At 39.7% G+C, this 13,574-nt stretch overlaps 1 protein-coding gene and 1 long non-coding RNA gene across 10 annotated transcripts in view; one reads left to right on the plus strand and one right to left on the minus strand.

Annotated features, from left to right (window-relative positions):
• Positions 1-9,100, minus strand: part of LOC132906073 (uncharacterized protein PF3D7_1120000) — a 53,928-nt gene extending 44,828 nt beyond the window's left edge. For 6 of the 9 annotated variants that reach the window (XR_009657933.1, XM_060957940.1, XM_060957933.1 and 3 more), the window contains exons 1-5: positions 8,747-9,100; positions 6,133-6,396; positions 1,940-2,707; positions 851-1,869; positions 359-778 (exon numbers count right to left, since the gene is read on the minus strand). Coding sequence is in view for 8 of the 9 variants with exons in the window: in XM_060957940.1 (XP_060813923.1) it covers positions 359-778; positions 851-1,869; positions 1,940-2,707; positions 6,133-6,396; positions 8,747-8,825 (2,550 nt within the window). In the remaining variant the exon portion in view is untranslated. The remainder of the gene's footprint in view (positions 1-358; positions 779-850; positions 1,870-1,939; positions 2,708-6,132; positions 6,397-8,746) is intronic. The other 3 variants (XM_060957936.1, XM_060957939.1, XM_060957942.1) reach the window with 1 other exon arrangement.
• A 325-nt stretch (positions 9,101-9,425) lies between these two features.
• LOC132906082 (uncharacterized) lies at positions 9,426-9,797 on the plus strand. Its single transcript, XR_009657938.1, has 2 exons — positions 9,426-9,539; positions 9,620-9,797. It is a non-coding gene; the product is annotated as an uncharacterized LOC132906082 (long non-coding RNA).
• Positions 9,798-13,574: the final 3,777 nt, after the last annotated feature.

The raw sequence follows: 13,574 nt of genomic DNA on the forward strand, positions 1-13,574 counted from the left end.
GAATCTGTCTTAAAACTATCTTATAAGGCGTGTTCGAAGCTGGACGGTGTTATACAATCGTGGGTAAATCTGGGAAATCGAATGACATATTTATTTATACCAAAGTAGCTGGTAAATTGGTCGCTTTAATGCGTTCGCAGAAAAATTGCGCCTAATGGGTTAACTAATCATTGCATAACATTCATAGTTCGCATCATATACACAATCTAATATCCTTAAGAAACAATGGACATTGGACTAATAACACATTCAACAAGGAAAATAAAAATCTTCGGAAACAAGGAGAGAACGTTGCATATCACGCAACAACAAAGAGTAAAATTTTTTATTATAATAACAGACATCGTCAGGTACTCACGTTGATTCTAAAATCGCGTACAATTTCAACCAGACGTTGCTCGTGCTCCTCCGTGATTTTCGAAATATTTTCCCTCTGCTGCTCCCGTACCTGAGAGCGTAATTCGTCAAACTTCTTGTCCAATTCCTTCTTCATAGCTTTAATTCTCGCGGAGTGTTGTTTCGTCAGTTTGATCTCGCTAAGTTTCGCGAGTTTCTCCTCGTCTAGATCACGTTCGTGTTCGTTCTCCAATTTTCCTATTTCTTGGTTCCGTAGTTCCAGCAGCTCACCTTTTCTCTCGTCGAGTTCCGTCTTCAGATTCGCCAAAATTTCCTGTCTCTCCTTTTCGTAGCAGATTTCCAATTCGGCCTTTACCTTCTTCAAGTTCTCCAGTTTAGCCTCATCCATTTCGGCAATTAATTTCTGAATCTCCCGTTCCTCCTTAAAAGATTATAAAAGATAACAAGATGAGATCTAAAATAATAACAGAAGCAGTTTAATATTACAAAATACCTTTTCAACCATTTTCCGTCTCGATTCCTCCAGCTTGTCGTTCATGTTTTTCTCTAGCTGCTTCTTCTGCTCCAGAAAATTTTCCTCCAACTCTTTCTTCGTTTGCTCTAATTTATCTTTGTACTGTTTTTGCAAGGCTTCGATGTCCTTTTCGTGTTCTTGACTCAACCTTAGTTTCGTTTCCTCCAGATTCTTGTCCTGCTCCTGTTTTCCGCCAGCATCACGATAAAGCTTAGGAAAGTCTGAGGTATCATCGTCATCGGTCTGTTCGTTTCGCGAAAAATCTACTTTTGATTTGTTCTTCCGGCGCGCGTCGATGTCACTGTAATCGGTTTCGCTTTTCGAGTTCCTACCCTGTTCCTGTTTCCCAGCAACCTCGTTGCGTTGCTTCTCTACGAGATCGAGTTCGCGATAGACCCTAGGAACGTCCGAGGTATCATCGTCGTCGGTCTGTTCGTTTCGTAAGAAATCTACCTTCGATTTGCTCTTTCGGCGCGTTTCGGAGTCGCTGTAATCAGTAGTCTCGCTTTTCGAGACCAGATCGATGTTTTTGATTTTGTTAAATTTATTGGTGTACGTGTAATCCAGGCTGCTCTCCCTCGACAAACTTTCTCCGGATAAACTATCCCTTGTCATCTGCATACGGTGCTCCTTGTCGGAAACGTTCTGCGGAACAAATCTTTTGCGATGCTCGTTCTCGGAAACGTTCCGAACGACGAACCTCTTGCCCACGACTTTCCCATTTTTCTTCGATCCTTCGATTTTCTCTAACGACGAACTCTTCCTGATAACCTCGTCGATTTTGTCTTCGGACTCCTCTTTGGTTTCCTCGTTGAATCTTTGGCAATTTGTCTTTTGCGACGAAGGAATCCAATCGGTATCTCGGTTAGAGAACATCGCGAGCATCTGAACATCCTGCTCCTCAGACTCGGACTCCGAATAATAGGTGAACTTGATGTCCAATTCTTTTTCTATGTCGAAGCGTACACTTTTCCGCTCTTCGTCCACTGGTCTGTCGTCTATCGAGAACCGGTTAAAATTTAATAATCTGTACCAAAACGATAATAATACTATATATAAATTTCTTACCATCCTCGGATTGTTTTTCTCTGAGAATCGATTTCAATTTGTCTCCACCGACGTTGCTGCTCTCGTCCGGGATCAGCATGGTCCTGAAATCATCAAGTTTAGCGCCTTCGTGACTAGGTGTAGTGTCCCTGCTTCTGTTGCTCTTCAGAAACATAGTCCCTCCGCCACTTAGAGTGAGTTCCTTTTGTTGACCAAACTGACTCGGGTGTTTCTCCTTATCAAACTTTTCAGACTTCTCTGACCTGGCTAGCGTGGTGATGCTGAGTTTATCGATATCTATAATGTTCTCTTCGGAACTAAATTTGCTGGACAACTGTTCCCAGTCTTTCTCATGCCTCGGACTAAGAGATTCCGATCTCTTTAGCACTTCCTTTAAATCTATCTCCTGCTTTGGCGTAGTAACCGCGGACGTATTGGTGGTTGCGGTTGATGCGATTGTTTCTAGAAGCTTGGGGCACTCGTAGAACCTCGGATCTTGAAATTTGAGGTTGGTGTAATCCCTGGCGGCTCTGTTAGTTGCCAGAGGATTATCTATTTTCGAGTCTTCTCGTTTATACAGCTGTTTGTCTTGGCCCATAGCGTCCTTCTTCCTTGCACCATCAATTTTATCCAATTTTTTCAGAGGTGTCAACTTCGTAGGGATCCTGGTAGGTGGGGGAATGGTTTTGATAGGTTGTTTTACAGATTCCTTCGACGGAGAGGATTCCTTGGGCAGAGTTGCTTCCTCGTGAGACTCGAAATCCTTCGCTGTTGTTTTCGAGTCCTCTTCTATCGATCAGAAAACACACTTTATATAGCTTCCTAACGCTGTTTCGCTATGTTGTTGGGAGGGGAAAAGCTCAAAAGAGGCATGAATCGATAGTCGTTCCACAGATCAGAGAAAACGCGCGTAAACTTTTCCACGCTTACGATGACCCTCTCGAGTAAAAAGAGGCGACAGTGTCAACGTTCTCTCGCGAGCGAGTCAACGTCTGTTTTCTCTTTTTCTTTCACTCTCTTTTTTTTACACTCCAAAAAGGGTAGAGAGGCACGAGCGATGAAATGGATAAGAAAATATGTTTAAAAGCTCAAAAGTGCGCGAAAGCGACTATTATGTAACAACGAAAAATACAGTTGTCGCGTTTAAAATGCTCTGCATATTTTTCAAGCGCAATTTTTTTTTCTAATGATTTCGTGTCTCCTTTTTTTCATCACAAAAGAAAATAAATCTTTTCCAAGCAAAGGATACACAATGTCGGATTTGTTACATCGATTCATGAGACTTTTGTAGATGCAAAACATGTCACATCGCCTTTGACTGACACTTGCAAAACAGATGTATGTGGAAATGAATATCGTATCAGTCGTAACGAGGCAAAGTAAATAAGAAATAGATCCATGCATATACATTATAACATCGATATACGATGACCTGTGTAACAGGTGATACGATCGAGAGCTAAGTACACACTTAGGTACATATAGAGCCTGTTTTACAATCTCAAATTACATTTTCTAGAACAATGACATTTATCTCATTAGGGTGTGTATCCTCTATCTAAATAAACATTAAAATTCTTCCATCGCACAATCGTAATTTTTACATTTGTGTGTCACTAAGTACGATTTTTCTAGATTATTGATAAAATTGATTTTCAATGAATTTTGTTGTAGAATCATATTTGAAAATAATCCATCGCGAATCTTGTTTCCTGTTGAATTCATTGTGGCGTAGGGAGCATGTTACTTCGTGAACAACCATCGAGAATACACGATGGGGGAAAATTTTAAAAACTTCACCCTTTAGACTAGCATGCCTTTAATCTTCCACTGTTTCCGGTGTAAAAAAAGAAGAATATCAAAGGGAAGGGACTACCAACAAATATTGACTTTTCGCGCCCGTGCAGCTCTCTCCAGGCCACAAAAGCCACAGCGAGTTGAACTTGAGACAATGCTTTCCATTTCTGACTAAGGATGGGCGATACACTGTAATTGAATGATAATGTTTCGAGCAAAGGGACACGTTGCACGGTATTGCATCAAATGTTTATCGCGTGCGCCGTGAAACAGTGGTTCGAATCATCGTCGTTTCATCGTCAAAGAGAAATTTCGTAAAATTCGAGTTCGTCCTAACGAAACTAAACGAACAAGGAGAACGACGATAATTTCATGTGAACGCTAATTGGCTTGCATCCCTTCGAGCCGTGACTGTGTCAGCAGCTGTGGAGCAACAGCCGGTAAGAAGTGTCCGCAATACCAACCGAACAATTCGCGTTCGATGGACGGGGACGCGATAATTGGACGGATCGACGTTCAAGCAACTATTACGTACTTGCACGAGCAAGTGCACCAACGCGCGAGTGCCTTGATGAATATGTCGTATACCGAGGACCGGCACGTAAGAGTTTCAAGGGTCCTTTATGCAGCTAGCAGCGCGTCCACGCGCACAGCAGCTCCATCCAGTTGGAGAAATCGCGCGACAAATTCAGTCGTGTATAACTTTATTGTACCCGAACCGATTACAATAAACAGCTTTTAACCTCGGTTCACTGACTGTGTCTCGTTTTATACGAAAACAATTGTTACATTTTAGTCACAACGCGAGAGATAGCCTCTTGGCGATGAACTTTGACAAAGAAGGAATGTTGGAATTAATTTACACTGTACAAATGATAATCTTGTTTCTTATATAAAAGCAACGGAAGAGTCGGGTAAGATAAGATTAATGTTACCGCAATCAATACACGTGTTCGTCAATAATTAATAAACGAAGCGAGTCAATCTTTCGATTCTATCGCATGACACGCACGCGAATCGAAAGGTTACATAAAACTTGAATGCCATACTGACTTACATACATACTTAGCAGTAAACTACTCGGCGTTACGTAAAAAACTCGAGTCAATAAGTAGAGACTATTTCGTTGTCGGAGATCTGCGGTCGTTGAAAAAGAAAACAAAGTGGTCTGTAATTGTACGAACTCGGTGCTTCAAGGTCGAACGCAAGAAAATATCTTCACTTTACGTAATTGATATGAATCGCTTGAGTATCGCGTATCCGAATACGATCGACGATCGAGCTTCAAGCCGAGATTAAGAAATCGAGATGCGTGATTGCAGATGAATATTAAAAGATAAAGCCAAAGCTGAACAGCCTAAAAATACAAATTTACTAGTTGAAGAAAAGCCAGCTTGGGTTTCGATTGACAAACGAGTCCTTGTCGTTTGGATATAGGAGTTTGGCAATGCGAGTTGACAACACGATGTACAGTACTATAGTGGGAGACGCGTAGAACGATAATTGCCGAGATTTTGGCAATTGAATCGTAGAAAACACATGTCTTTGAAACATATGCCGTTTAGTAATCGTATCACAGACAACTGTTACTTTTCCAATGATTTAAAGATTTAACGACGCAAGAAATCACGGACATACGTGCAATTTCGATGATTAAGAATAAGGAAACAACGATTATACGATATTCGAGCAAGTACGATTATCTTATCTTGTTTACTGGTATTCGCGCCGATAAGTTGTTCGAATACGAAAGATATCGAACTGATGAATGCAAATTCTATTATCGAAATATTGTGTTATCCGCTGAAAGTCAGACTCGAAAAGTCTCGATAAACCACAGAGTCGTCGATTTCGATACTCAGAAACGAATGTTGAACAAAATAATAAGAGAACGATCGGTAACCTTCGTCCCTTCGGGTGCCAGGTTTAACCCTTTGCACGACAACTTCTTACTGCATTGTCTGGCATAAGATGCAAAGAAAAATGATCATGCCATTAAAATTCAATGATACGTATATTATACTTTATTTATATACCATCATCTACATACATGTACAAAACGCGAAGATACGTGGTTCGATAAATAATCTACCCTCGTTTGGAGTAGCAGTGGTCGGAGAATAAAAAAATATTACATCGTGTATCATTTGTAATCAGTCTTCTCATCGATTATATACGTTCTACAAATCGATATGTATCGATCGCAGAATAGGACAAATACAAACGTGCGATTCGACTATATCATTCACGATCTACCTTCTATCGACTATGCGTGTACCAATAAAAAAGTGGATGATGCATCGGTTAATCAGTCTTTGACTCTGTTAAACGCTAAGTGCAGCCAAGTGATAACAGTCCAAGTGCAAAGGGTTAATCCTATATTTTCCATTCAGCCGTAATCACGAGGCAATCCGTACCAACGCTGATTTGCCTGGTGTTATCAGGTTTAGCGTTGCCAGCCCTAGCCTGCTCCACCATCTCCTTGTAGACTGCGTCCAGAGGATGTTGCCAGGTGGTGATTCCGGTGGAAGCTTGGTAGTAATACCAAGCGCCGCTGGTTTCATGGAAGCATGGTAACCATCCCTTCGGGAGGGCCGCCATCAGGCCCTCCCGAGCCAAATTCAGGAGGTGTGGTTCTGTTTCTGGATCGATTCCCAAGCGCCTCGCATATTCGAGTACCTCTGAAAAAGCATACGTGCACCATTAGCTGATTACAAACAGGGCGGTGGACCGTTAGCTTCTTTCGGTATGCATGGGCATTAATTTGCCTGGAAACGCGTGTGTCGAGCAAAACATCAAACAAGGTCAAGGATTTGCGAGGGAACGAAGATGAGCGAAAAATAAAGAAATTCTTCGCTCGTTGTTTCCATGAGAACGTCGTTACATTTTTCCGAGTATCGTTAACGCAACAAAACTCCATGAGAATAAAGCTTTTTATACCTTGACAGAAGATAGAATTTAGAAACTATCGGATACTGTAAATATGCTCGTCGATAAGTAACGAAGAAAGTATTAATAAGCTTAGTTAAAACAAGTAATTTCAAGGTTCTCTGGGTCACCGTATGTAAAGCGTAACGACGTTCATCGATTGTTAGCCAGGTGGAAGTACACGTGGTAATATGGAACTATTCCACTAGAAAAAAGGGATCCCAAAAATGTTTACGCATCGTATATACGTTCTATTAACATTTACCTACGATATTAAAATTAATACGTTCCGATGTAGCTACATATAAAATAAAAGTCTATTATCAAGGCAGTAATTGGCATATCAAAGTGCAAACAAATTAGCGATAACGCTAAAAATTCGTCGATCCGAGTTCCCGCTGTTTCAGTAAATTTTGACATTGAGTCAGACACTTGTGTTTACTGGTGAAACACTTCAAATGAAATGCGTACAACATGGCCCGATATAAACACGAAAACACGTATTTCTTTATGAAAGAATAAATCCATTATTTTTAGCATTAATTCTACCACTCTATTAAACAGCTCATTAGTTACGTCATAGACAGATACGGTTATTTGTTTCTCGTTAAAAATAATTTATGTTTATAAAAAGCAAGGACTCGCATCAGCAAACGTCGATTTCGATTATTGGTTTCCATCGACGATGGGAAGAGTTACCTATTCCTATTAATTTCTCCATCTTTATTAGCATCGAGCATCCGCTCGTGATTCTTTCACACAAAAATGTATTCTAGTAATTGTGAAATCACGATCAGAAGCCGTACGCATCGGCGGAAGTGCCGATAACGTCTAATATTAAATACGCAATTAAAGGCAAAGTCGCCGAATAAAGAAAAAATGTATCTTCAATTATACAACCTGAGTGATTTGCATCTTCTTAGGACACTCAAATCGACAGACAGCTTTACAAAAAGGGCCGATTAAAAATTCCATCATGGAAGTCTTTGACAGGTGGCTCCGGGTATAGGGGAAACCGCCACATCTGTCTTTCTTGCGGTGGCTAAAATTTCGTAGCCATAACAGTAACAACACACGAGAATTTCACGCAACTTTAGTAGATAATCGGCAGAAATAAGGTCGCAGAATGAATTCTACTTATAAATTTCGCCCATTTGGCGGATTTTGCCCTGCGTAAACTAACCAGTAGCACAGATAGCAAGAGGGGAGGTCCTCGAGGCTTATGACAAAACTTTCGCCGCACTGCGGATTCTATTGATTTTCCTCGCCATGCTAGGGTACGAGCTCAGTGTTCCCGTCCTACCAGGGTGTAAATAAACAAGGAAACTCACCGCCGAAACTATTCAACCTTCTCTCACTTTATCCATGATCTTTTACATTTTAATCTCGTCGTGATGATCTTTTACCTCCTTTATTCACTTATTATTTCTCAAATGGATTTGACCTTTTTTTACATATAATTCATTTTTAAGTAACTATTGCTTTTGTTTCTTTTTGCTCTTTCTACGATCGAAAAATGAACGGGAAGAAATCGTAAATTTGTTATCTAAGTGCGCATTTTGAAATTTATGTTTGCAGAATGGACGGGTACTCGTAAAAGTCAAACGAAGCGTATCAGAAAGACATCGCATCTTGATATTTTGATGAAAAACAAAGCTGTTGTCGGTTGGTTTAAATTGCGAACAATTATGCGATAATTTTTCAACGTTTCTTGTTCTACAACGTATCGTTTAATACGGATAATAAATATTTAATGTAGGTTATTCGATCTTTGGTTAAGCTAATTAACTATTTCATGGTCTGATTCGCTGATAGTCCCGGGAAACTAGATAAAGGATGAAGTAAATATTCTATCGAATCAGTGATTACCGAATCACCGTCGTTTCCAAGGATTAACGAGAAAGAAAGAGCGAGAGAGATAGAAAGAAAGAGAGAGGGAGAGAGAGAGAGAGAGAGTGAAAGGGAGTCAGAAGTGTGAATAACAGCCGATGGCGAGCGAAGAAAACCACCCCGTGCTACATCGATCGAGAGCGCAAAGGAGGAAGAGCGGAAAAGTAAAAACTAGCATACGTTCATCGAGTAAATTCGCGAATTTACACGTACCTTCGTCTGACGGATGCGAGGTGCCGTCGAAGATCTCCTTGCACACGATTGTGGCTGCGCTTTCCTGAGAAATACTCATGCTAGCACGAACAGCCGTGTCCCAAGTGCAGGAGATTCACATAACACGTCAAACGCGGACGTGCTTGGACCGCGGACAATACACCGAGTAGTCGCGTGGGCCGATGAACGTCATTTTCCGTAACGACGACGCGTGCACGCCAGGCTTTCGCTCCGTTGACGAGGCCTGTCCGACGACAGTCAACGTTCAATTCGACTTGAACGTAGGCGGTGGAAGGAGGAGCGAACACGAAGCGTACAGCGCCCCCGGTAGTCTGACCTCGAACTAGGCCAATGATAAGGAAACGAGTTACAGCCGGCGGCAACTGTCTTATCGATTAACCGAAACCCAGCGGCGATATTGTTCTTGTTGGCACCACCGCGCGGGAAACACCTCGAGCCAGCTGTCCAACTTGCACTCTGACGTTTTTCCTTTTCGCTTCTTTTTCTCATTCTAGGTTGATTCGCATCATGGAGAATTGGAGTGGAACGCGTCACTTTTCTGCAACCTAGAGAATGGACCGTTGTGATGGAAATGACCTCGCCGTTGCGGACGCCACTTGGACCGTACTTACTTACCTTCGTGCTTCAACTTCTTGAAGAAAATGAATCTGAATGAAGCTTGCTCTTATAATACCTCGATGGACTGTTCTAAATAAGTTTACGGATGCGAGTTTAAATCTGTCGCGTGTTTCGCGATGCTATATCTTGGGAACTGGATGAATTTGATGAATTCGTAAGTAGAAGAATACCTGAACGTTTTTCTCTTACTAAAGATCCATGGTCATTCCTCCATTTTGAAATATGTTAATGTAGTGACACACATACTGCGCAATATTTCAATATTTGATGAATAGAATACGGATATAAACACGTATGTATTTATTTATGAGGGAATGAATAACACATTACGATCCTGACATCTTAAACGCAGTCGATCGTTCTTGGAAATGATACATGTATTTTTAGAAAATAAACGTCCCGTGATTTATTCCTTCAGTCCTTTCTATAAAGCATTTTTAATCTTTGTACTAGTATACGACGAGAGTTTAGTTTAAAAATGGTATTATGAACGTAACAATAAAAGATATAGCTCAACAAACGTAAATAGAGTCTGCCTTTTTACAAAGTAAAAAACATATTTGTAAACAACTATTTTTAGACATCTATTTTTCATATATCTATATTAATTTTAAAATATACGATCTTTTATATTTTATCGATCATCGTATAAAGTCTAAAAACTAGTGAGAACGATCGTAGCGCCAATGTAACAGGCGTCGACTCTCATGGTGAATTTCTAGAAGATAACAGTTTTCTTCTTTGCCGATAATTCCTAGTGTCTCTGGTTATCAAAGGATGAAGAAGTTTCCCCTAGATTATGCGAACATTTTTAAACAAAAAAAAAGGTCCGATTAGATTGTCAAAACATAGTCAGGTCGATTATTTTTTGTACATCGTATCGATAGCTTGGTTGCATAATTTGTACAAGTTGCAAAATATTATGCAAGAAAATCACTACATTTGGCTGTCCTCGGTAGAGATGGCGCCAATATATGCTTAACTTCCTCAAAAATGAATTTCTGCAATAAACTACTAACGGGTTTCTGACAAATTAATTTATTGCTAAATGAACAAATTCTGTAAACGACGTCGAACCTCAATCGCTTTCGTTGAACGGGTATTTAATTTTTATACATTTTCGACCATTAACTATTTCGATTTACATATTCATTATGCTGTACTATACTTCAATTTTGTTATATGAAGTGCTTAAATATTTTTTACTATTCCAAATTATTCTAAAAGTATTAAAATTTTAGAAAAATGAATGTACTTTAACTAAAAAATTTTTCAATACAGATTGCAGCTTGTTATCGAGTATTACCAATTAATTCTTTCGGATTTGAATCTTTAAACTAATTCCATAAGTAGAAAGTGTAATGCGCTTAGATCTGAAACACTATATTGAAATACTATTATTTTAAATCACACAGTACATCAACGTTCTACAATTCAACATTGAGCCTTCGAAAAGAATAAAATTTACGGAAATTAGCAATTCTAAATGTCAGTAATAAATTCGTCGTGACTGAAAACAGATAGTTTTGCCATTGAAAGCGTGAGCTTTGCATTTCGTTGATTAATCTAATAAATCGAGAATATGCAATTACAACCAAACTCAACTCGTAATACAGCGAAAAATTCTTTCACCTAGTGAAATAGAATCAACATATATAAATTACGATCGCTAAAGTTACTTTTTCGAAAGCGAACAACAACTTCACTTTTTAGAAATAGAAATATTTCTTTGACAAGAAACAATATTGTATTTAGCCTCCAATCAAACTTGAGTATCTCAAACAATATTCGTTGCAGCACAATCAAAGATACTACGATTACGAGTCAATCGTACTTTGCACGTAGCGAAATAAGAAACAACAAAATAAAATAAGGTGGTGTAGGGAGTGAAACGGTGAATTTGTCGAGACGCGAATCATTTTGGACAAAATCGACGTTTCTTGACTCGAAGAAATGTTTCAAAGATGCATTTGTTCGGTGGAAGACTGGTATTTTCAATATCCTCTCCCATTTCACCGTGGTACCAGTTACGCGAGAAACCTGTCGCGTTTCCAGCAACAGCGAAAATAATGATCGGCCATCGATTGGGACATTTAAATTTCACGCTCTATAGAAAACAACGAGGACCGCCGAATCATGGTGTTAACGTTAACGACACCAGGTTTCGGGCGCCGTTTCGTCAAACGCGAAAATTAAATGATAATGATATCCTACAACGACGCTGAGCGAAATACTTGCGGCCTCGAGTCGAGAACATTTATTTTTTCCTCTCTCTTTGGCCATTCTCGTCATTCTTTTTCTTTCTCTCTTCGCCTTAGTCTTCGCATCTCTTTCCCCTTTTTTCCATACTTTCGTCTCTCTTCGTCCTTCGTTCCTTTCCCCGCACAGTGCATTTTTTGTTCTGTAAAAATCCTCGTTAACTCGAATCACGACTCTCGCGTATTATACGTGTAGAGTCGGTACCGACTCTCCTCCACTTTTCCCGGGCTAAATAAATCGTTAGAGATGGCTTGGTAACCGAGCACGGGCTAATGGCGTTCTTTTTATTATTCTTCTCAGCGTTCCTGGTGAATCGTAGGCTTAATCAACGTTCGAAGACGTAGAAACCATCGACGGATGGCATCGTCGAATGTTTAATTAACAGGTTTCCGTGATAAACCGGGTTCAAACGTGGCACTTGCCTTCGCCGGATTTTACCGGGGAACAAACAAAATGGCTGAAATATATACCTCAATGGGGAAATATTCGTTTGGTTGGCGATGAAAGCCATATTCCTTTCTCGATAATTTAATATCAATAGAAAAATGAAATGCAGGAATTCAAAAATTCAAAATGATATTACGAAATTGATCGATGAAATTGAATAATATCTCGTTGTTGAAATATTATGTCACGATTAAATGATATTATGGTACAGAGAAACCGTAATAAGGTAAGCTGCTTTTTAAACAACATTTCTTTTTCAGGGTTTTTATCGAGAGGAACCAAATACTGTAACAAAAAGATCATTTCGGTTTCTCTAAATCGCGGCTCGACGTAAAAAAAAGTATACAATAGAAGGAGCAAACCGATGGAGGTATAGAAAATCCGTTACGTAGCCATCATGGGAAAACGTAACAACCGAAAAATCACGTACATTACCCGGGACAATAAATTCTATTGGTTCTTAAACCCTCGAACTCGCGCCGGGGAATCCCCTAATCTGACCTAACACCGTAATGTCGTTACCTTGTTAAAATAAATGTCACAGCAGGAGGGTTGCTCGGGGCTGGGCAGTCGATCCACAAAAGACCAACCCCTAAAAATTGGGCCAACGTCCGCTCCGTTCAAAATGGTGGACCAATGCGCCGCTTGAGAAAGCAGAAAGGCACAAAAGAAATGACGTTCGACTGACTGCAATCTTTCTCGGCAATGGCCGATTGCAACCTAACCCCGACGACTCGTTTCGTTGAAAGACGAGATAATCGGGTGTTGATGAAGTGGAACCGTGCGATTCACGTTTGTAACAGACTTGGCGATTGCGATCTTACGGCTCGTTTGGAGAACATCGTTCTTTTCATGTGACAGAAACTTCTATTGATGCAAACAACGTGCTTTAAAGTATGTAATCTTTTCAATTCGGTTTTCAATGTGTGTAGCTCAATTTTACATATAGATAATTCGAAATAGCTGTTAACATTTTTACAGTCTTAATGCCAGCAATTGATTTTCCTTGCACGAACCTATTAAAAATAAATTTCTCAGCAGCGTTATGGATTATTGATTAGCAAATTATATATGTATTTGAATGATTATGATAACTCCCGAAGAAACATCTCTCTCCTACTTGTAAATTATTATTAATTATTTTTATATACATCGGTCAATAAATCGTGCGTGTTCTATGGAAAACGTAAATGATTAGAAATTAGACAACATTTCATGAAAATCATAATGAAAAGCAAGGTTGTTAAACGAAGAAAAATATAGAGCTATTACATCGAATCCTGGATCGCAGAATCATAGGTGGTAAAATATCCAACAGGTCGGATCTTACGAATGAACGTTACACGATAAATTAAAGTCATGCAGACACGTTTCTGTGTCACTGAAAGTGTTGAAAATATTTGTAGCTACATACTTTGCGAAAGGCCTAAAAGTAGAGAGGAAATGCGCCATTGCGACGGCAAGCAACTTTCATATCCGTTAT

The sequence above is a fragment of the Bombus pascuorum genome, chromosome 4 (genome assembly GCF_905332965.1).
Source record: "Bombus pascuorum chromosome 4, iyBomPasc1.1, whole genome shotgun sequence".
NCBI lineage: Eukaryota > Metazoa > Arthropoda > Insecta > Hymenoptera > Apidae > Bombus > Bombus pascuorum.